Consider the following 23222-nt stretch of genomic DNA (forward strand, 5'->3'; position numbering starts at 1 on the left):
TGTTTATTTCCAAATAAAAGTGAAATTGAAAGCAACACTTTCCGCTACCGATATCAACCAGCAGATGGCGCTCGACACCACAGAAACTCAAGTCCATTTATTATGTGCCACACATATTACCATTTGCCTTGATTCAGTCATACCCAGGCACGTGCACACATAGGGCTCAACCTGTGCAGTGCACAAGCCCTTTTTAGTCTTGGATAGAAAGTGCCCTTCCAAAATGATCAAAAGTGCCCCCGCGACGCGACACACCGTTCGTCCCGCCCTTCAGTAGGCGCACGACAACACTGATCTTGAGTATGGGCGCTCAACCCCCCCTTCCCCGCTTTACAGTACGCGCGCGACAACACAGCTGATCAGAACGCGCGCGAAAACACAGCTGATCAGAACGTGCGCGACAACACAGCTGATCAGAACGCGCGCGACAACATCACTCTTCAGTACGCGAGCGACAACAAACCCCCCCCCCCCACTTTTTCAAAAAAAAAATTTACTTTTATGTTTTTTTTGTTTTTTTTTTTTTAATTTAAAAAAACAGCTAATTTCAGCTGACAACATTTTTTAAAGATTTTTGAGGCGGGATCAAAATCGGCGACGTAGCGCAATATGTGCTACATGCCTTCCGAAGGCAAGACAGACCTGCCAGTGCGAAGCTGTGAGATCCTACATTGATGGGTGAGACCGCGTCCACAGACCCACAGCACACAGTATTTAGCCGTTCATGAAGGCTCGTATGTGTTTGTTATCATGATCCACAGTGTTTGTTGCATGTTTTTCCCTAAGATCCTGTCAGGGCCAATACAGCAAAGCTGTGTGTGTGCAGCAAGCATTTTTGACGGAAGAGCAGTACGAGAATTGGAGAATGGCGGACATTGTCTTTTATCAGGAGTTTGTTCACATTTAGACACATCGCCGTGCTGTTGTGTTCGCCTAAATCCTCTAGATTACCAACAGGGCTAATGGTTGAAATAGACAGGGCAAGAGGCCTGCTGCACTGAGCCTGCATTCAGACCTATGGTTCAGACAAGGGGATTAAGGGAAAAGTCTTCAATTATAGAGTTTATATGAACATGATTATCTTTATAATGATATAAATTGTGGTTATGTGTATATGAAATTACGAATAACAAATGTAGCTGGGCATTACATTACTGTTTATTTCTTTGCATTTTAACTTTATAAACTATAAAATCACGCATTTCATTCTGTGAGCTAACTGACAACAGTTGTTCACTGCCCTCCTTCTCCCCTGCTGGACACGCCCACTCCTGCCCTTTGCTCGCGGAGCAAAATCAGGAATCGAATGGAAGCCTGGCTCAATAACCCACACAATTCAAAAGAATGGAACCAGTTGTGAGTGTTTGTGATTGTGAGGTATAACCAATAAAGAGAAAATGATCACAATGAATATTGATAAAGTTAATGAATGTAAAAATGATTGAGAAATAAAATCGACACATGCAAGTGTGAAAACATTACACAGAGTTGTGCAGTTCCCAGAAGTTCCTGATGCCTTTCACACAAATTCTTTCAAAACAGCCACATCAACACTACAAGAAGAAATGGCTGCATTATTGCTTTTTGCCTCAGCTGATGTGATGGAACTATTTATACATTATACATTTAACAAAACATATTGTTTTACAAAATTATCTAAGATATAATTAAGTCATTCCTGGCGTTCTGTAATATTTCAGTCCCCCATATTTTTTTATAGTGGTTGTCGACTTAAATGACATGTTAAAAGCATTTTTCATTGATCTACTTTGTACATTATAATGAATAAAAAGATACATTAAATGCAGCTTTAGCATAAAAAATATAATTTGTCTGTCACAAACCAAGCTATTTGTCATGCCCCCGAGGCACTTCTTTGAAATTGCATGTAGACACAGTGTTTAATTTTTTTTTTTTGTATTACAACTATTTATTTGTGTACTTGTGATAAATAAAAAATAAGATTTTTAAATAAAAAACAGGCTACAAAGTTATGTCCCTCAATATAAACTCAACCCTGTCACACCAGCAATTCTCCACCTACAGCAATTCAGAGTCTACTCTTATATGACATCCAAACGGAAAGTGACATCATTCAGCTCTCTTTCTCAGCATGGTACAAAAGAAGCTATATTTTCATTTATTTACATTTTTTGATTTTATTATAGTTAGGAAGGATGCGGTCAAGCTTAACAATTCAACCCCGTAACGTAAAACTAAGATGGAATATGATTGTTTTTTTATTTCCAAACAATATAACATATTCTCGTTTAATTGCTGCCATGTGGGCATTCTCTTTTAAACCACACAAGGAGCAGAGGACATTCTGCTTTAAAAACTCAACCCCATCACACATGTCATTGTTTTGGGTATATTCACCTAATTAATCAGGAATATTCATTAAAAAACATAAAAAAAATTTGTGTTACTGATAGAATATTTGAAGCTGTGTTTTACTTAAACCTTGACACTATTTAATGTCAGACACGGCACCCGTACCAGCAGCAGATTTTATATTGAGTGTCACGAGTTTCATCATGAGTTTATGTAAAGCTAATAAAATCAGAACAAAAAAATACTTAAATTATGTAAGTTCATTTGTTTTTCTCTATGTCATGTGACAATTACCCAACTTTAGAGAGGAGGTCATTGAGGGCATAACTCATATTAATATTATAGATACAGAGGGTTAGGCTAACAAAAGGTTTTGGAATCCCTGATTGAATCCCCTCCTGCTGCCCATCCACCTCAGGGTTTTAAGTTTTGTGTGTTCAGAGATGCTCCTCTGCAGTCCTCGGTTGTAACGAGTGGTTATTTCAGTTACTGTTGCTCACTATATAATTTTCTCTCCTAGAGATTGTTATGTGTGAAAATCCCAATAGATCAGCAGTTTCTGAAATAAGCAGATCAGCCTATCTGGCTATATAATTTTATTTTTTTATTAACATTATTAAGTATTTTCATTAACAATTTCATTAAGAACTTTTCTGCTGCAGTTTTTATTGATGTTCTAGGAAATAAAGTTTTAGACAAGACTTTACCTGTTGCTTCTGTTTACTGTAGGTTCTGTTCAGCAATAGATTGGGTAACACAGGCCTTTATCAGTATTTTTAAAGGTTACTAACAGTCCAGTTACCTGCAGCACTTCAATTTTTTGAATTCTGACTGTGGTTTGGTTTAATGAAGTTTCATTTCATCCCGGTTTGCCTTTATCTCATTAATGCCTTTGCTAAATGTTTTACTAAAATAAATGTTAAGTAAGTGTTAGATGTAATTTCAAATGAACTAAAACAAATTAAAACTGAAATTTAAGTGTCCTCTTAACCCTGTTATGGTCTTAAACCCGTCACTGTATTCTCCACCCTGTGAGATTCATATTTTTAAAGGAAAACAATTAAATATAGAAAAAAATATTGCTGAGAACCAACCAGCATGTTAAGGCCTAACATTGTAATTATGTGGGTGGGGTAAGACATCTAAATGTAAAACTTTTTAAAAATTAAGAGACCACAGAATGCACAAGTATGTATAATTGTAACTTAAATCACATATGAATCTAAAACTCATTAAAAATGTGATATTTTAGCCATTAAACTGATTTGAGGGACATGTGAGCAACAGGGAAATGTTGGTTTTATAGCAAAAGCTTTGTAAAATACTATTATTACCAACTCAGTTTAGTCTATTACAGGGTTGAGAATAATGGCTGCCCAATTAAGAATAAAAGAGAAAATAATTTAAAGGCTTTAATGCCCGAGGTGGGAAAAACATGATGTTTTGAAAGTTTAAATTGTGCCTATTTATGTAGGCTATATTTAAAAATATAATCAGTACACTTTTAAAAATATGTTACTACAAGATATGAAAACTGCGGCACAGCACACTACAAGATACTATCAAGATCACCTGACTGCAGAATAACTCTGCTTTTTATTATAGGCTTGCTTACAAATATCTGACCAACTGCCAGAGCGAACAGCCTGCAGAATGAAGAGAAAAGCTGCTTGTTGAAGAGAGCACATCATGTCCAAACAAATGTCTAATATTATGATTATTATTATTATTATTACGGATCAGAGAGGTGACAAAGGCAGATTAACAGAAATAACAGACATTTCATGATACTTTAGGGGGAAAACCAGTGTGGAGAGTTTTGTATAAACCAACTTTGACAAAATGTGTTGGGGATTTACAATGGGGGATTCTGCGGGGGATTGTGGCAGTGAATGATTTCATACTTGTTGTTCACTCTAGTGTCCATGACGAGTGTCTCTTCTGTGGACATAGAGAGACTGTACACGTTTAACACAATAGTTTGATATGTTGAGCAGAGTTTTCCTGAAATGTGGAGAGAATTTGACTCAATGCAAGTTTCTTCTGGAGTTGGCTATAGTCAGAAACACAAACTGAAATAGCAGTTCATTCACTGTTTTGTTGCTCAAGCAAAACTTGCTCTACTTATCACAAGAAGAAACTAAATAGATGATGTACATCACAGGTGTCGAACTCAGTTCCAAAAGGGCCGCAGCTCTGCACAGTTTAGTTCCAACCCTAATTAAACACACCTGATCAAACTAATTGAGTCCTTCAGGCTTGTTTGAAACCTACAGGTAAGTGTGTTGGAGCAGGGTTGGAACTAAACTGTACAGGGCTTCGGCCCTCCAGGAATTGAGTTTGACACCCCTGATGTTCATGGTCAAGAGATTGAGAGTTTTAAAGAGTTCGTGAGGTCCAGAATTAAAATAGATTTAAAGTATTACAAGGCCATAAATGATGCTGAAACCTTTGAACAACAGTGCTGTTATAAGGACGCTGTCTGCAGTGTGGAGGTAGGAGAGCTGCTGTTACATCTGATGTGGAGTTACAATGTGTCAAAAAAAATGATGTAAGAAAGTATTTTTGTAGAAAAAAAAAATCCCACACAGACAAACATACACTCATGCACACACACACACACACACACACTCGCACACACATGCTCTTTCACACATACACAAACAAACACTCACTCTCTCTCTCTCTCTCTCACACACACACACACACACACACACACACACACACACACACATGAGGATTACAGCAGGACCACGCAAATGTAGGACTACACACACACACACGCACACACACACACACATACACGCACATATACACACACACACACACACAAACACACACTCTTTCTCTCACACACAAACACACGCACACACACACACATGTACACACATAATGTCTCTCTCTCACACACACACACAGAAAACACATGCACACATTCACTCGCATACGCACACACACAGACACACTCACACACACACATTCTCTCTCTCACAGACAGACATGCAAACAGCTATGAATACATGCACTCTCTCACACACACACACACACACAACCCACACAATCAAACACATACACACACACTCTCTCTCTTTCTCTCTCTCTCACACACACACACTCTCTCTCACACACACACACGCACATGCATACGCGCACACACACACACACACATGTACGTACTTACTCTCTCACACACACTAACACATGCACACATTCACTCACATATGCACAACACACGCACACGCACTCTTACACAAACACATTCTCTCTCACACAGATATACTCACAAACACACATTCTCTCTCTCACACACACAGACGCACACTCAACCAGCTATGAACACACACACACACACACACACTCTGTCTTTCTCTCTCACACACATACACACACACACACAGCTGTGGTTATAAATGTGTGTGTTCTTGTGTTCAGATGTCTGTTTCCTCACTCTGGATCCAAACACAGCACACACTCAACTCATTCTGTCTGAGGAGAACAGAGAGGTGAAGAGTGTGTGGGAGAATCAGTCGTATCCTGATCATCCAGACAGATTTGATGATTATCCTCAGGTGTTGTGCAGAGAGAGTGTGTGTGGACGCTGTTACTGGGAGATTGACTGGAGTGGAGATGATGTGTGTATATCAGTGTCATATAAGAGCATCAGGAGGAAGGGAGCAGGTGCTGAGTGTTGGTTTGGATGTAATGCTCAGTCCTGGAGTTTGTTCTGCTCTTCCTCCAGTTTCTCATTCAGTCACAATAACACACGCACTGATCTCCCAGTGAAGCCGCTCAGCAGGAGAATAGGAGTGTTTGTGGATCACAGTGCAGGAACTCTGATCTTCTACATTATCTATAGAGACACAATGAGCCTCATCCACTCAGTCCAGACCACATTCACTGAGCCGCTCTGTGCTGGGTTTACTGTCTGTTCTGGATCATCAGTGAAACTGAGCTGAAGACTGACGAGAGATTTACCCAGAATCCTCTGCAGGAGCAGTCAGCAGCAATGAGATGATCTGGAGTCTCTTCTGTGTGTGTGTGTGTGTGTGTGTGTGTGTGTGCTCCAGAATACACAGCCAGTCTTGAACAGAGAGCTTGAGTTCAGTCTTTCTGCTCAGCAGGTCAGTCATAACTCTACACTCAGTGTCTGAATCTTCCTCAGCACATCGGCTTTCACATCGCTATAACTGATGCGTTTTAGAAATACAGCTATAACAGTCAGAGAAACATTTTCTGATCTCCATGATGGTGAGGTCAAATTAAATATCTTTAATAAAAAAATATAAACCTCTGTTCATTGTCAAATATTCTTACAGAAATGAAGTCAAACTGTAATCAGTGAAGCTGCTAATGCTGTTATTTAATTGAGTTGTTTAATCCTCTGTTTTAGTTCAGTTGGTTTGGTGTGAGGCTGTGTCTGTAGTTTTATTTCTTCCTTCAGTTTCTTCTTCCTTCAGTGATTGTGCTTGTTAACAGCAGGTGTTCATCAGCAGGTGTCTGAATTCACTTATTTGTGGTCATTCACTCTGTCCAGTGGACTAAACTGATTGACTAGTGTAAGGGCCGGGTGAATGAGGGTGTAGGGCGAGATCAGACACTCTGATTAGTTTCTTAAAAACAGGGGTTTTCTACAAAGGTAGATACATGTTCCTCTAAATGACAAGGAGGAAAATCAGCTTCTAACGCCGAGAGGGTTATTTTACCTTTATCTAACTCTAGAATTTTAACACTTTACTCTGAATTACCACAACACTTGAAATTTAACACCAATGAATTTGCCGTGTAGTCTTCTCACTACATCTAAAAGTGTCTCCACAGATTGTGGTTCAATCGCTCACAAGCATTAAAATGAGTAAAATATTATTTTAATAATGAAGAATATCTGGATAAGGAAAAGATCATAAGTGTCACTATAAACCCTAAATGAACCCAGTTTACCTCTGCACACCACATCCGTGCCTTTAAATAATATATTCAGCTTAATTTATTGTGTTTCCAGTAAACTATTTCATCTTATCAAGAGGGAAAAGATGTATAATCATGAATCTTGTTCTCCTGCAGATCTAAATATCAAGGGTAAATCATATATAACAACATTTATACTAGAAAAATCCTATTTGCAGATTTGTTTTCATCCCACAGCAATAGTTTAATGAAACATTATGTTTTCCCAGAAGTTGTGTTCAGATATCTACAGAATCTTTTCTTAATAAAGGAAATAAAAGCCATTTAAAACAGTGCAGGTCGCATCAGCTGGTTAAAGGATGACTAGAGGAAAATGAGCTGTGTTTCTGTTTTACTCTACTTTAACAAGCAGAAAACTCACACTGACTTATTATCGTATTGTTCTGAACATTTTGAGAAATGACGACAAAAAAGGGTGTCAAACATCTGTAAATGAGTGATCATTATATAATCCAAACCTTTCATTAAAGCTGTCCTGTTCTCATCTTACAGCAATTTAGACAAGCTTTTACAACCATTTCAAACACAGACTACTCGATATACAATCACAGCATCAATAAACACACTGCCTTAACTATGTATTTTAATCTATGTGAATAAAGACAGATTAACAGATATATTGATTAAATAGGAGAGTGATCACCAAACACCTTCACTAATAGACAGATAATACAGTTAAACTCAAATGAGGAGCTGCAAACAATAAACAATATACAAACTGCAAGAACTAGGGCGACACGGTGGCTCAGAGGTTACCACTGTCGCCTCGTAGCTAGAAGGTAACTGGTTCGAGCATTAGCTGGGTCAGTTGGTGTTTCTGTGTGGACTTTGCATGTTCTCCCAGTGTTGGCGTAGGTTTCCTCTAGGTGCTCCGGTAAGTAGGCGGTTCATTCCGCTGTGGTGACCCTTGATAAAAATCAGGGACTAGGCCGAAAAAGAAAATGAATGAATGAACATTTCAGCGAAATTTAAAACTGTTTTGGCTTCAGTTCTGACTAATCTAATGTATAAACACACTTATATTATTGAACAGCATCTGAGAGAAAGTAATAATTCATCAGAGAGATCTGTAAGGGGTCTACTCATTTCCATTTCCATCTGTAATCTTATTTTATTTGTCCAATACTGCTTTAAATATTTTTCAGAGACCTCTTGGATTTATTTAAAATACCTTTTTCTCTATTCTCATATATATATTATGTTACATTATATATATATATATATATATATATATATATATATATATATATATATATATATATATATATATATATATATACACACACTATATTATATGTTTTCAATCTTCCATCAACACACTCGTGCTCAGAGAAGCTGCACAGATATCTTCAGCTCCAGTGGTTTGTGTGTTGTCTTCAGGACACGCCCACAGTCAGGAGAGTCTCATGAATATTCATGTGAGTGTCACTCTGTGGAGCCAGTAATATTGCAGGATATACCTGTAGATCACACAGGTGTGTTTTAGTGAAGTGAAAGAGTGAAAGAGCTCAGATTGTGTTCCTGCTGCACAAGAGCGTCTGTACTTCTGCATGTGAGTTTAACACTTCTACATGACGCTGATTTGTGGAGATGATGAAGGGTTTATATGTGTGAGTGTGATTTAAATGTCTGATCCTGAAGATCAAATCCTCAAACACAGATTAAACACTGAGTCAAACACGCTCATTTAAACACTGTGTCTAAAAGCTTTATTTTTAATCCCTTTACAGTGTTTGTGCTCTTCTATATCAGACTGACTCAATAGTGTCCAATAATTCAGCATTAAATATAACTCTAAACATTCAGAGTCACCAAATCAAAAGTAAAGTTAAAGCAGACCTTCCAGTTGAACAGGAAGAAAAGCTGCTGAAAAACAAGCTGACGATCCTTAAACAACACTGCATTTAACCCTTTACTGTCAGAGTAACTCATTATAACTTAAATACTAAAACAAAAACAACTGCACAATAGTCATGAATTGAGTTATAAATTGAGGTAAAGTTGCTTTATATTTGTACATTTGTTAATTTTGGCTACTTTAAATACTGGCTCTGAAATGGCGCATAAGAATGACTTAAACAACATTAGCACTGTTTATTTGACTGTGACTATTGTACTTTGATAGTCATTGGCTGATAATGTGATTTACTGAGGTAAAGTTGGTCTTATATTCGCACATTCAGACTTTCTTCTTAATAATATCACTTCAGAAAATGATTCAGTGCTAATTTGAAATAGTAAAATCATATTATATTATTATATAATGACCATCAATATACAATATTAACAGTCAATTAAACAGTGTTAATGTTATGTTGAAGTCATTTGTACGTGCTATTTCAGAGCCAGTATTTAAAATAGCCTGTTTTAAGTTGTCACAGTACCAAAACAAACAATTATAAAAGAAACTTTAACTCAGTATATGATTTCACTAGTCAGAATTAGCACAGAATCATTTTCTGAAGTGATATTATTAAAGAGAAAGTCTAAATGTGCGAATATAAAACCAGTTTTAGTTACTTTTAGCTGAAGATGTTTAGTGAACACACATATGAACTGAGCTTTAATAAACCGACCTGTCTGTTCCTCAGACTCTTCTTTTCTCACTGTAAGCGCCTCTTCTTCAGTCTTCACATCTTCACTCTCCAGTTTAACAGGAACCATCTTTCTTCAGTCGATTCAACAGTTGATTTCTTTCTGTTCAATCCAGTATTTTCTGCGTAACTCCGCAAACAATCTTTCTGGGCCAGGATGATGGAGTTTTTCATCATAATGCTGAATCAGGAGTTGACTGAGTGGGTGTTTGGGTTCAAGTTCAATTGTGTATACGGTATCTGGCTTAAGCAGTTCACTATGTCTCAGACGACCACCGACTCTTATAAGTCCAGGAGACTGGTCAAGCTCAGGGGCTAGGGCTCATAATCTACTGTTGGAAAGTAAGGGTTTGTTACCCTTTAATGCATCAAGTTCAGCTGGAAAGCACATGGCTTGTGCCTGCTTCAGGACTCAGTACTCAGCAGCTGCATGGTCTTGGGCACATACTTCTCGGGTTTATTAGTTTGCTTTAACTGCTCTTGTGCTTTATGTTCCACCAACTGATCAAAGCTGTGGTACTGCGAGAATTCTTGCATTATATCAGAGTAGTCTATCGTGGTCAGGCTACAAAAGGTTCCTCTACTCTCCTCATCAGTAATGTCTATGACTGATTTCCTTGTATCTTGAGGACAGGTACTTGAGTCTTGGCTCAGAAATTGAGGAACCTGCTGCCACTGGCTGGTAACTGAGAGCTGCTGAAGGGTTTTGCAGTGGGTTATGTCGTCTGCTGGATTGTTTTCAGTCAGCTCCTGAATCTCTGCGATTCGTGTACCCACAAACACTTTATATCTGCAAGAATCGGACTGGATCCAGGACAAGACTGTCTTTGAGTCACTCCATAAATGCACCTGCAGTGTTCAGTGTCAGTTTCCTTTCTAGAACTTCTGCTAGTTGAGCTCCACTAAGTGCTGCACAAAGTTCCAGCCTGGGTACAGATAGCTGTTGTTTTGGGAACACTCGTGATCTGGCTGTGACAAATGCAACCTCAGCTTGGCCTTGAAGACTCTGGGCTCTATTTTGACGGTCCATGCGCAGAGCGCAAAACGCAGGGCGCAAATGCTTTCAGGGCGTGTCAGGACGCGTTTTTGCTAATTTAAAGACAGGAAACCTGCCTTGCGCCAAGGCGCATGTTCTAAAAGGGTTGAGTTTATTTTCTTAATGAGTTATAGGTTTGTTTTCAGAATAAACCAATCAGATTCTCATCTCCCATTCCCTTAAAGACCCAGCTGCGTCGCGCCAATAGCACATTCGCTATTTACAGGACGCAAAGTAAGTCTAAGTGGAAAAAATGAGCATTTCACAAGCAAACAGTTAACAGTTTTTTAACAGAAAATAGTTAAACAGAGCATCTACTGCGTGAGAATGAGAGATAATGGATCTACTTTCACATTCGCTCTTGGATAGGGAAACCTTTACGCACAGACATCAATTAGTCTATAAATAAATACTTTTGTTTGTTAAGCGCAAATATTCATTTCAAAACTATTTCTAAATTCAGTTCTAATTTCCAGCAAACGAATAAATGAATAATAATAACAAAGTGTGCTCAAAAACCTGAGTTATATCCTAAAACACATGCTGTGCCCCATATGGTCTTAAACCTGACAGGTGGACAAATCTAAGCTTGTTTTTAATAAAACAAATATAAATATGGATATAATAAATAATACTGCTAATAGTAATAACATTATACAAAAGCAAATTGTTATGTATGAACTGAAAAAGCCTCCCGAGATGAAGAAGACATAAAAGCAGTGATTTTTCATATTTATGTTGGCAAGAAAATAATATGTTTTGTAATATTTTAATCCTTTATATTAAAATCCTATATCTATTCTTATTATATCCTATATATATCCTTAATATTTAAATTTGTTCATATGTAAAGATATTTGCCTATTGCTCTCTTGTGTGTATTAAGCAGTGTGTAAGCGAGGCGCAACTCTGCGCTGGAGTTTAGACCGGGTTAGTTTTGGTCTAATGAAAAATCTATTATAGTTTCTCAAAATTGCCACGCGCCAGCGGTCCGCCTCAGAACGCCTTCCTTTATAGACCAGAACGCTTATGGGCGCACATATGAGCGCTAATGCATTTGCTATTTAAACAGCGTAGCGCAACGCCTCAAAACCACTCTTGCCCCAAGCGGAAACTACCAAAAGACTACTGCGCCACGCCTTGCGCCACTCTGCGCCGGGTGTATGATAGGGCCCTCTGTGTTCTCAAATATGCTGCTGAACCATATGCATGACTTGAAGCATCACAGAATATGTGGATGTCTCCTAAGCAGGACTCAGAATCTATCTCTGTGCTGGTGTAGCACCGTGGTATGGCAATGTTTTGTTGGCAGCAATGGGTCATCCCATCCATGTTTTTTTTATCCCATAACCTTTGAACCAATGCTTTAGCTAGTGTTGTGTAGGGGATTATGTACTCTGGTGGGTCATACTGACTGGCTAGACATGGTAGGCGTACCTTATTGTGGGTGTTTGTGGCTCCCTCAGATGAGTTTTGTAACCAAGTGTGTTTGTTTGGCAGACCCAATAGCCACGTTTCCACTATCGCGCCTAAAGCGAGCGAGCCAGGGCGAGCCAAGGCCAGTGGGGTTTCCACTGTCACTTCCGGGGCCTAATCGGGCCAAAGCGGGGCTTTCTTGGGGCCAGCGGCCGGCTTTTTTCGGCCCGCCGAATACCTTGGGCCAAGGAGGGCCAAGGAGGGCCAGCTGGGGCTTCGGGGCGAAGTGAAAGGAGAGGTGGGCAGTTTTCTGATTGCACATGAGTACATGAGCCAAACACATAAAGAAATAAGGGAAAGAAAACATCTAGCCTTATAGTCTGGGGTCTTTTTGCGTATGATCACCCTTATGTTTCCCTTTTAAATGTAAGTGTGAAGAGTGTGTTAGACCTACCTGTTTGTGATTTGTTGTCTTGCGTGTCACCTTCATGTTTCGTTGCGGAGCACATGCTCTTTGTTTTGACAGTTCGCCATGTGCTCTGCTGTCAGCGTATCTTTTTTCCCACCTCCTTCTTATCCTAGTTATTCCCTTATTAAGCAATGATTGTTACCTGTAGCTCCTTGATTTTCTCCTCTATTTAATTCCTGCTTGCCTCCTTGTCTTTGTCAGACCGTCTTGTGTGTTTCGCGAGCTCACTCGCTCTAGACCCGCGTTTGTCCTGTCCTGTCTTGTGTATCAATCTGGCTCCATAGAGATTAGTTTCGGTTTTGGTTCGCCCTCTCTGCTTATCTCTCTTCTGCCCTGTCAGGCTATCATATCGGTGTCATTGCTTGTGGCACTCGGACTCTATCGTCTGCCGACATCCGGCCACCGGCATCTGCTCGTCTTCCGGCTGCTCCGCCCACGAAGCCTGGATACTCGCCACATCCACGAGTCCGCCACCTTGTGGGCATTCAGTTGAACTGCAGTCCAGTACTAGTTACTGCTGCCTGAATTACCCTTTTGATTCAGTGTTTTTTCTTTTATATTTTTGATCCTCTGTCTGAGGCGTTTTTGATTTTTGAAGTTACAATAAATCTTCACCTGCATATTGAATCTGTGGTTTCTTCCTGACAGAAAGGCTGCTGCATAAAGTAATAAAGTAGTTTTAATTTATAGTGACATTTTTTGCTGCGTCCTCCTTTATGTTTCAATAACGCATAATAATCTTTACACCATATTAAAGACACAGCAGACAATAAAGGTTTTCGAGAGTTTTTGTCAAGTTTAAAATGTTTGTTTTTGCGCGTTTAGATGCCTATATGTGTGTGTGAGACCGGGCAAAAGCGCTCCTTCACAGCTCTGTTATGCCGCGAGCGGCTTTTTTCTTTATTTATTTTGGAGATAATACACAATATAAATAAATCAGAAAGACATAAAACTTAACAAAATACGTGCCCACTTTCGTAGACTTTAAACAATATAGTGTCATATCTTGATAAAATAGCCTAAGCTATATTGAAATATAATTTAAAGAATTACAAATATCGGATATATATAAAATCACATTAAATAAATAAACCAATATAAAATAAACAAAAGCTAGCTATAACACTGTAGGTAGCCTATAAAAAATACATAAATCAAACCGTTTTAAAGCCACATATAGCCTAACTTTCATTTTACAAAGACCTGTCTGAAAAAAAACGATTTTCGATATTTTCTAAAAACTAAACACCGGAGAAGGTTTGAAATATTTATATAAAGTAAATATTTATAAAGTATTTGGATACGATGATATTAATCAAATCGCGCAAACAGAGCATTATTTGGGTGAGTGAAAGCAGAATCTAGCCTATACCTTTGTTTCTGTCACTCAGTCCTGCGCAGCGCTCGCTGCTTTAAATGCATCGCAGGAAATTCCAAGCACAAAATGTGTTCTATATCCTCAAACAACTGTTTATGTTTTTATATGACGTGGTTAAATTTATAAATGAAACTTTAAATGAAGAGCTTTAGTGAATAGCTGCCGAGCGCAACAAATATGGCTATATTTTATAAGGCTACTCGCTCTTGTGCTGAAAACTTAACATGACTTCTATCAAAACGAGGATGTTATAAAATACATGCCATATCGAGTTATAAAGGAGAATTGCTGTGGCTTTATATTATGGATGTGTGCACTCTCTGTGTTGGGTCCCTGCGTTAGTGGCGAGAGCACTCCATGCACAATGCTAACAGTCGGTCGGCGAGTAAACAAATGTAATGAATGGAAATACACAGGTCTGTGCGAATAGACATTTCATGTACTGCTGTACAGTAACGTGTCGTTTGTTTGTTTCGATTGTCTTAATTTTAATGGTTTCTTTTCGTAATGATTCTATGGTGTGCTTTATCTGTCTGTCCTCATTCCCGCTGAAGTGGGCGGGTTGTGTGACGTTTGATTCGGGGACGTTCTGTGGGCGGTGTTTGCGTGACGCGCTGTGAGCTACTAGCCCGACAGTGAAAAACAAAACCCGAAAAACAACAAGCTGACGAACCTTAAACAACACTGCATTTAACCCTTTACTGTCAGAGTAACTCAATAACCAAATAGCCTCTTTAGTAGAGAGACATTTTAATACTCACTAAATCAACAATTGGCTGAACCTGAACTTCTCTTGATAAACTCTATATAACATGCATTTACCTTAAATCAAATGTGAAACAGCTGAGATGTCAGATCAGGGTTAAACCAACTGCATTCATGTGAAGGACTATATATATATGTGTGTGTGTGTGTGTGTGTGTGTGTGTGTGTGTGTGTGTGTGTGTGTATGATAGTTTCCTGAAAGCTCTGCTAATGTCTGCATTGGTGTTTTAGCTGCAGTATGGCAGAGGAGCGAGTAAAGGACTCTCTCTCAGAGAAACACAGGTATTGACTCTGTTTTTACACCATTATTTCAACACTTTCACTGAACATCAAAGACCAACAACAATGCACTTATTTGTGTTGCTATTGCCTGATCAAATGATGGACAAAGCTTCAGTTTACAGCTTCAGCAAATGTGTTTAGATCATTTTAGATTACAGACAGCCTGATCTGGTGTCATATTTACCAGAGCTGAATATGTGTCATCATGTGTGCTGTTTAAAGTCTTGCACAACATCAGAGTTAAAGCTGAGCGCAGAACAAGTTTCAGCTTGTGCTTTAGTACAAATGTGCATGTTAAACTTAGTGTATAGTTCAGTGAAGAGAATTATAAAATGCTTTCGTGTATTTCTAAAGACAGATATAATGTTTTGTGTTTTATATTTCCTCATCAGATTTCTGTGATGAGTTTTTACTCAACAGGTCACAACATAACAAGGTTTTAAATTAAAATTATGCAGAATGAAAAAGCAGCCTGGGTGACACAGTGGCTCAGTGGTTGGCACTGTCGCCTCATAGCAAGACGGTCATTGGTTCAAGTCCCAGCTGGGTCAGTTGGCCTTTCTATGGGGGGTTTGCACGCTCTCCACGTGTTGGCATGGGTTTCCTCCGGGTGCTTCCCCCATAGTCTAAACACACAGCTATAGGGGAATTTGATGAACTAAATTAGCCATAGTGTATGTGAATGAGTGTGTGGGTGTTTCCCAGTACTGGGTTGCAGCTAGAAGGGCATCTGCTGCATAAAACATGTTGGAATAGTTGGCGATTCATTCTGCTGTGGCGAACTCTGAAGAGACTAAGCAAAAGTAAAATAAATGAATGAAAAAAGCAGCGTATCACTTGTTACAAACCCCTGATGTTAGTCTAGGGTGTGGGGTTTGACATTTATTTAATTAAAATATATTTATATAAATAGTGAATGAGTGAGAAAGACAACCAAAGTAATGCCAAAAAATGTGTGCTTTTATTTACAATCCCAAAGTGAACAACAACAACGAATTAATCAAAAATAAAGAAAAAGTAAGTAAAGCAAAAATATACTATTTACAATATGTACAAACACTGAAACAAATAAAGACGGGAAAAACAAGAGAGCTGGCAGAAGGGACGCGGGCGGCGCTAAAGAAATGAAAAGAACAAAACCCAAACTAAATCTAACTTCCCAGAAGCATCTAGCTAACTAACTATGTGAAAAACAGTATAATTAACACACGAAGATCTTCCGAGCCCTAACTATCTACTCTATCTATCTATTCAAAAAGTACAAGGAGTGGCGCTCGCCCCTAACCTAGTGTACTAGACAGCAGAGTAGTCCTGAGTGTTGCGAAATGTATGTCACGTGACCTTCTTACCTGTCCGCTTCGTCCAAGCCTCGTAAACAACGATAAACTAAGAACAATGTACGAATAACGGACGGATAACGTGCACACAGAAACAAGCAACAACAAAACACAGTTAGACGGGGTTATTTCTAAACGCACGCGGTAAATACAAACAAGCGACGAAACAGCGAAAGAGACAAATGCAAGCAAGAAAGCAAGAAAACAAGAAAAAGCGAGTGGTCTGGCGCGCGCTTTTAAGACGGGTGGTCTTTGCTCATTGGATGTGACGTAAGAGTGACGTAACCGGGGAGGAATGACTGACAGCTGAATGGACCAATGAACGCGACATGAGAATACAGGAGAGCAGATACGGGAGAACAGAGCGAGAGAGAGAGAGAGAGAGAGAGAGAGAGAGAGAGAGAGAGAGAGAGAGAAAAAACACAGAGAAACAGAGCACAAAAAACACAAATACATAACACACTCGTCTGTTTACCCATGATTGCTTTGAAGCAGACCTGATCAGACAGACCTTCAGACAACTAGTTTGTGCTGAATTAAACTGAACAAACTCATGTTTGTCTGATAAACTCTTGTAAAGGAGACTGAAGTTTGTCCTGCAGTTTATTCCTCTGGTGTGTTTGTGTGTTCAGGGTGAGATCAGGATCATGTGTGTCCAGCTCTGTGTTTCTATTGAATGACCGCTTAAAGTTACATCAAAACATCAGCTCAAAAGATCATCTACCAGACCTCAGGGAGAAAACACCATCATCTGCCAAAAGGTATTTAGTCTTTACATTATTGATCACACTAAACTGTCAATCACTGGAATTCATAACACTTCTATGATTACCTATTGGGCAGATTTGAAGGTACAAAAATTTGGATAAGTGGTTAGAGCCCTCACTGTTCACGGTGGGAGAGGTTCCACAAGCCTCCACAGGGTTTTCCCCCATCGAGCTTCACTACAGCAGACAGACCCGAGGGGTGCTGGATTTCATGAGAGAGGCTTGGAAGGACGAGCCTTCTAACAGTAAAAATGAGCTCCAATACATTCTGGACCTGCGGGCAAATCTCCACGCACTGGGGCGGCCCTCGTCGGACAATTTGCTCAAGGCCCAGAATCAGCAGCACCAAAGATGTTACAAAGACACTAAATTATGACAATTTGGGAAATACGGGAATACAGGAAATAAAGTGCTTGTACTGCTGCCATCAGCCAGCTCGAAATTACTCGCCAAGTGGCAAGAGCCGTTCGTGGACACTCAATGAGTGGGCAAGCTTGATTTTGAAGTAGTGCAGACGGACAGGGGAAGGGCACACCAAATTTAACATTTAAATATATTAATGCTGCCATTAATGAGTTACTCTATCGGTTAGGTGCTGCTCGATTTCATCGACATTGGATCTGATGAAGGAATACTGCCAAATTCCTCTTACGCCTCTATCCCAAGGAATAAACTTTTACTAAATTTTTTACTAAACCCTTTGGATTACACCTATGCTTCCGTTCGGGTTGTTTGGAGCACCGGCTACGTTTCTGTGTTCAATGGACAAAATCCTTGCCTCGATGACATCATCAATTTACTAATCATTTACAGCGGCGTTTGCAGCCTCTGAGGGCGGTCAGGACAGTGCTGAGAAACTCTTGGCTCACGGCCAGCCCGAAAAAGTGTGCAATTGGGCAAGTGGAGGTCAGGTATCTGGTCTTCCACTTGGGACACAGGCAGGTGCGGCCCCAGATTGACAAAACTGCAGCAGTTCTAACCTTTCCAAGACCAAAGACTAGAAATGAGGTGAGACAGTTGTTGGAGCCGGCGGGATATTATGGGCGTTTCATCCCTAATTATTCGGCCCTCATCAGCATGTTAACTAATCTCACTGAAAAGGGAGAGCCAGATACTGTACAATGGTCAGAGCAGTTCTAACAGGTGTGTGTGCTGCTTGAGCTGAAAAAAGAAAAATTATTACAATATGTTTGCACTTACCTGCATTGCCGACCCTGCCTTCCTCTTTCAACATATCCCAAACCTCACAGCATAATAAATGATTTGATCTCTATTTTGATCTGAAACTTTACACATTAAAGATTTATCTTACGTCTTGGCAAACACTTTGAGGTTGTGATGCTCCTTTTCCTCTGGTGTGTTTGTGTGTTCAGTGTGAGATCAGGATCATGTGTGTCCAGCTCTGTGTCTCTGAAGAGTGACGTGTCAAAAGGTAAACCACCAGACCTCAGAGAGAAAACACCATCATCAGTCAAAAGGTATTTAGTGTTCTACATTATTGGACACACAAAAACTGTCAATCACTGCCATTCATAACACTTCTATTATTACCTATTAGCAGGGCTTTAGATTAACACCCGCTAAATGCTGGTAGATTTCAGCTTTGGCGGGTTGGACAGACACCTCCACTAGCCACTTTGCCTGGTTGAAAATAATTTTTAAATTGTGCTTTTCTTAAAAGCAGGGTTTGACTATAAGAATGACCCAATATGCCTGCAAATGTGATCTTAGAATAGAGAAACAGCACGAAACAGCTAACAAAAAAAATTCCATTCGCGCGAACAGAAGAAAGCAGATGAATACCGAATGAGAGGATAATCACTCGCGCTAAAAGCTGATGTAATGCGTGCGACTGTTTAAAGCGCGTGTGCACTCCAGTTTCCTTCCATGAAGCATGCGTGCCTGGAACTCAACTATGACCGGATCTCTATCAAATAGTCAGGCAAAAAAGTAATGCTAATGCACACACAGTCTTGCTGCTTTCAAGAGCTCCAAATATGTCTTTTTGTAAGCAGCAGCGGTTGCTTTCGCTTTAAACAGATTATTATTTGGCCTTAACCGTGTGATCATCCTTTCATTATCACATAGTATATTTTTCACCAGCTTTCTTTTTCTTAAGGTTATTTTTGTTTATTTGGTTTAATTATCATTTTTTTAGAACAACATTTGTTTTAATATGAGATTAACTCTCCATTTATGTGTAGGTAACTGGTGATCTGAGAGACCTTTAGTGAGGACAGATTACTGTGCATATTTTTGATACATGACAATATTTATTATTTTAAAATGTTTATTTAAAAAATATTTTTTTAAAAGTCAATTGTTTTTCTTAGTTTTTTTTAAACGTTTTTTTTTTATATACATAAAAAAGTATAGTATACTGCTATATTTAGCTTGTTTGATGCATTTTAAATTTGTGGCTAAGATATTATTTTTGTTTGGTGTGGTCAGAAATAAATTAGGTAAATCCTTAATTTTGAGTTCTGAAAAGTCATGTGGAATACAAACTAATTGCAGTATAACACTATGAAACCATGACCCATTTTCTCATACACGACACACAAAATGTGAAATGAATCAGGAGGCAGGTGGACAAAACACAAAATCTAAATTAAGTAATTTTATGTCAAAGTCATATTTATGCATTTAAAATATTTTCCCAACAACAAAATTGTGGCTAGTGAAAATGCAGAGTGGCTGGTAATTTTGGTAGAAGAATCCCACAGTGACTGGCAGAGACCGATTGACAGACAGCTCCATCTGGTTCTGTGTGGAATATTGTGAAGTTAATGCTGTGACTAAATTTGATGCGTATTTGATGCTGTGCATTGATGAGTTACTCGATCGGCTAGGTGCTGCTTGCTTTTATCGACACTGGATTTGATGAAGGAATACTGGCAAATTCAACTTACGCCTCTGTCCAAGGAAATGCTTTTTACTAATCCTTTGGATTACACCAGTGCATTATGCTTCCTTTCGGGTTGTTTGAAGCACTGGCTCCATTTCAGTGTTTAATGGACAAAATCCTTGCCTGACACTCTGCATTTGCTGCTGCCTACCTCGATGGCATCATCATTTTAGTAATCATTTGCAGTGGCATTTGCTGCATATGAGGTCGTCCTGACAACACTGAGACACTCTGGGCTCACGACCAGCCCAAAGAAGTGTGCAATTGTGCAAGTGGAGGTCAGATATCTGGGCTTCCGCTTTGGACAAAGGCAGGTGCAGCCCCAAATTGACAAAACTGCAGCATTTGCAACCCTTTCTGAGACCTAAGACCAAAAGTGAGGTAAGACAGTTGTTGGAGCCGGCGGGATATTATGGGCGTTTCATCCCTAACTATTCGGCCCTCATCAGCATGTTAACTAAACTTACTAAAAAGGGAGAGCCAGATACTGTACAATGGTCAGAGCAGTTCTAACAGGTGTGTGTGCTGCTTGAGCTGAAAAAAAAGAAAAAGAAATAGAAATAAAATGTTGCACTCACCTGCATTGCTGACCCTGCCTTCTTCTTTCAACATATCATAATACCTCACAACTGTCTAATAAATGATTTGATCACTATTTTGATCTGAAACTTTACTCACAAAAGAGTTATCTTCTACCTTGTAAAACACCTTGAGGTTGTGACGCTCCTTTTTCTTCTGGTGTGTTTGTGTTGGCAGTGTGAGATCAGGATCATGTGTGTCCAGCTCTGTGTCTCTGAAGAGTGACGGGTCAATAGGTCATCCACCAGACCTCAGAGAGGAAACACCATCATCAGTCAAAAGGTATTTTGTGTTTAACATTATTGATCACACTAAACTGTCAATCACTGTCATTCATAACACTTCTATTATTAACTATTAGGCAAATTTGAAAGTAAAAAAAAAATGGATAAGTGGTTAAAGCCCTCACTGTTCATGGTGGGAGAGGTTCCCCAAGCCTCCATGGGGTTTTCCCCCTTTGAGCTTCCCTACGGCAGACAGCCCCGAGAGGTGCTGGATGTCATGAGAGAGGCTTGGAAGGACGAGCCTTCTAACAGTAAAAAATAGCTCCAATACATTCTGAATCTGCAAGCAAAACCCCACGCTCTGGGCACTAAATTATGACAATTTGCACCAGGAAATAAAGTGCTTGTATTGCTGCCATCATCCAGCTCAAAATCACTTGCCAAGTGGCAAAGACCGTTCGTGATCACTCAATGAGTGAGGGAGCTTGATTTTAAAGTGGTGCAGATGGACAGGGGTGGGGCACGCCACATTTACCATCAAAATTCATTAAAGCTGTGGCAGGATCCAAAGGTGGTGATGCTGGCGACGGTAGTTAGATGGTAGTGATAGCTCACTAACATCCGGTGCCACCAGCAGGAATTCGCAGATGTGTTCATACCCCTGCCCGGACGAACCGAATCTGATTCAGCACCTTATTGAGACCACACCGGGTGTTGTAGTTAGAACACGTCAATACAAGTTGCCTGTACACACACAAAAAAAAGTGGTTTAGGAAAAATTGAGGATGCTGGATATGAGGGTGGTAGAAGAATCCAACAGTGACTGGCAGAGACCGATGGACGGACAGCTCCATCTGGTTCTGTGTGGATTTTTGTAAAGGAAATGCTGTGACTAAATTTGATGCGTATTTGATGCTGTGCATTGATGAGTTACTTGATCAGCTAGGTGCTGCTCGCTTTCATCGACATAGGATTTGATGAAGGAATACTGGCAAATTCAACTTACGCCTCTATCCAAGGAATAAATGATTTTTACTACACCCTTTGGATTACACCAGTGCGTTACACTTCCTTTTGGGTGGTTTGAAGCACCGGCTCCATTTCAGTGTTTAATGGACAAAATTCTTGCCTGACACTCTACGTTTTCTGCTGCCTACCTCGATGGAATCATCATTTTAGTAATCATTTACAGCGGCATTTGCAGCATATGAGGGCGTCCTGACAACACTGAGACACTCTGGGCTCACGACCAACCCGAAGAAGTGTGCAATTGGGCAAGTGGAGGTCAGATATCTGGGCTTACGCTTGGGACACAGGCAGGTGCGGCCCCAAATTGACAAAACTGCAGCATTTGCAACCCTTTCCAAGACCCAAGACCAAGAATGAGGTTAGACAGTTCTTGGAGCTAGCCGGATATTATAATTGTTTCATCCCTAATTATTCGGCCCTCATCAGCATGTCAACTAATCTCACTAAAAAGGGAGAGCCAGATACTGTACAATGGTCAGAGCAGTTCTAACAGGTGTGTGTGCTGCTTGAGCTGAAAAAAAAGAAAAAGAAATAAAATGTTTGCACTCACCTGCATTGCCGACCCTGCCTTCTTCTTTCAACATATCATAATACCTCACAACTGTCTAATTAAGGATTTGATCACTATTTTGATCTGAAACTTTACACATTAAAGATTTATCTTACATCTTGAAAAACATCTTGAGGTTGTGACGCTCCTTCTCCTCTGGTGTGTTTGTGTATTCAGTGTGAGATCAGGATCATGTGTGTCCAGCTCTGTGTCTCTGAAGAGTGATGGGTCAATAGGTCATCCACCAGACCTCAGAGAGGAAACACCATCATCTGCCAGAAGGTATTTTGTGTTTAACATTATTGATCTCACATGGACTGTATTTCAGTATTCATCAGGACATTTTTATTTTACTTTAACAAAACTTTAATGGGCACTTATGATGAAACTTATTTTTTGTTTGCACAGAACTGTGTGTGGGTTTAGTGTGTCCATGTTATTATTCCTGATGTTAAACTAGGATCCAAATCCCTCCTATTTTGAGGCCCACCACAACATGATGTAGGAGTGCGGTTTCCCTGCCGACCAAATTGATTGACAGCCGTGTATTAACATGTCTCCTTAGTAACGCATATAATCATATCAACAA

At 39.6% G+C, this 23222-nt stretch overlaps 1 protein-coding gene and 1 long non-coding RNA gene across 3 annotated transcripts in view; one reads left to right on the forward strand and one right to left on the reverse strand.

Moving 5' to 3' along the window:
- Window positions 1-8770: 8770 nt before the first annotated feature.
- The window catches only part of LOC137491190 (protein NLRC3-like), a 51484-nt gene continuing 37032 nt past the window's right edge, over window positions 8771-23222 (forward strand). Inside the window, exons 1-5 of one of the 2 annotated variants that reach the window (XM_088650176.1) lie at window positions 8771-8851; window positions 15189-15239; window positions 17209-17337; window positions 21008-21112; window positions 22811-22915. In XM_088650176.1, coding sequence (XP_088506302.1) covers window positions 15196-15239; window positions 17209-17337; window positions 21008-21112; window positions 22811-22915 — 383 coding nt within the window. In that variant the 5' untranslated portion in view covers window positions 8771-8851; window positions 15189-15195. Of the gene's footprint in view, window positions 8852-14915; window positions 15240-17208; window positions 17338-21007; window positions 21113-22810; window positions 22916-23222 lie in introns of those variants that run through there. The other variant, XM_088650177.1, reaches the window with a different exon arrangement.
- LOC147844887 (uncharacterized) lies at window positions 15428-22636 on the reverse strand. The gene is made up of 4 exons (XR_015483868.2): window positions 21424-22636; window positions 17618-17708; window positions 17038-17490; window positions 15428-16075 (listed from the first exon to the last, which is right to left on the reverse strand). It is a non-coding gene; the product is annotated as an uncharacterized LOC147844887 (long non-coding RNA).

The sequence above is a fragment of the Danio rerio genome, chromosome 4 (genome assembly GCF_052040795.2).
Source record: "Danio rerio strain M-AB ecotype USA chromosome 4, GRCz13ab, whole genome shotgun sequence".
Taxonomy (NCBI): domain Eukaryota; kingdom Metazoa; phylum Chordata; class Actinopteri; order Cypriniformes; family Danionidae; genus Danio; species Danio rerio.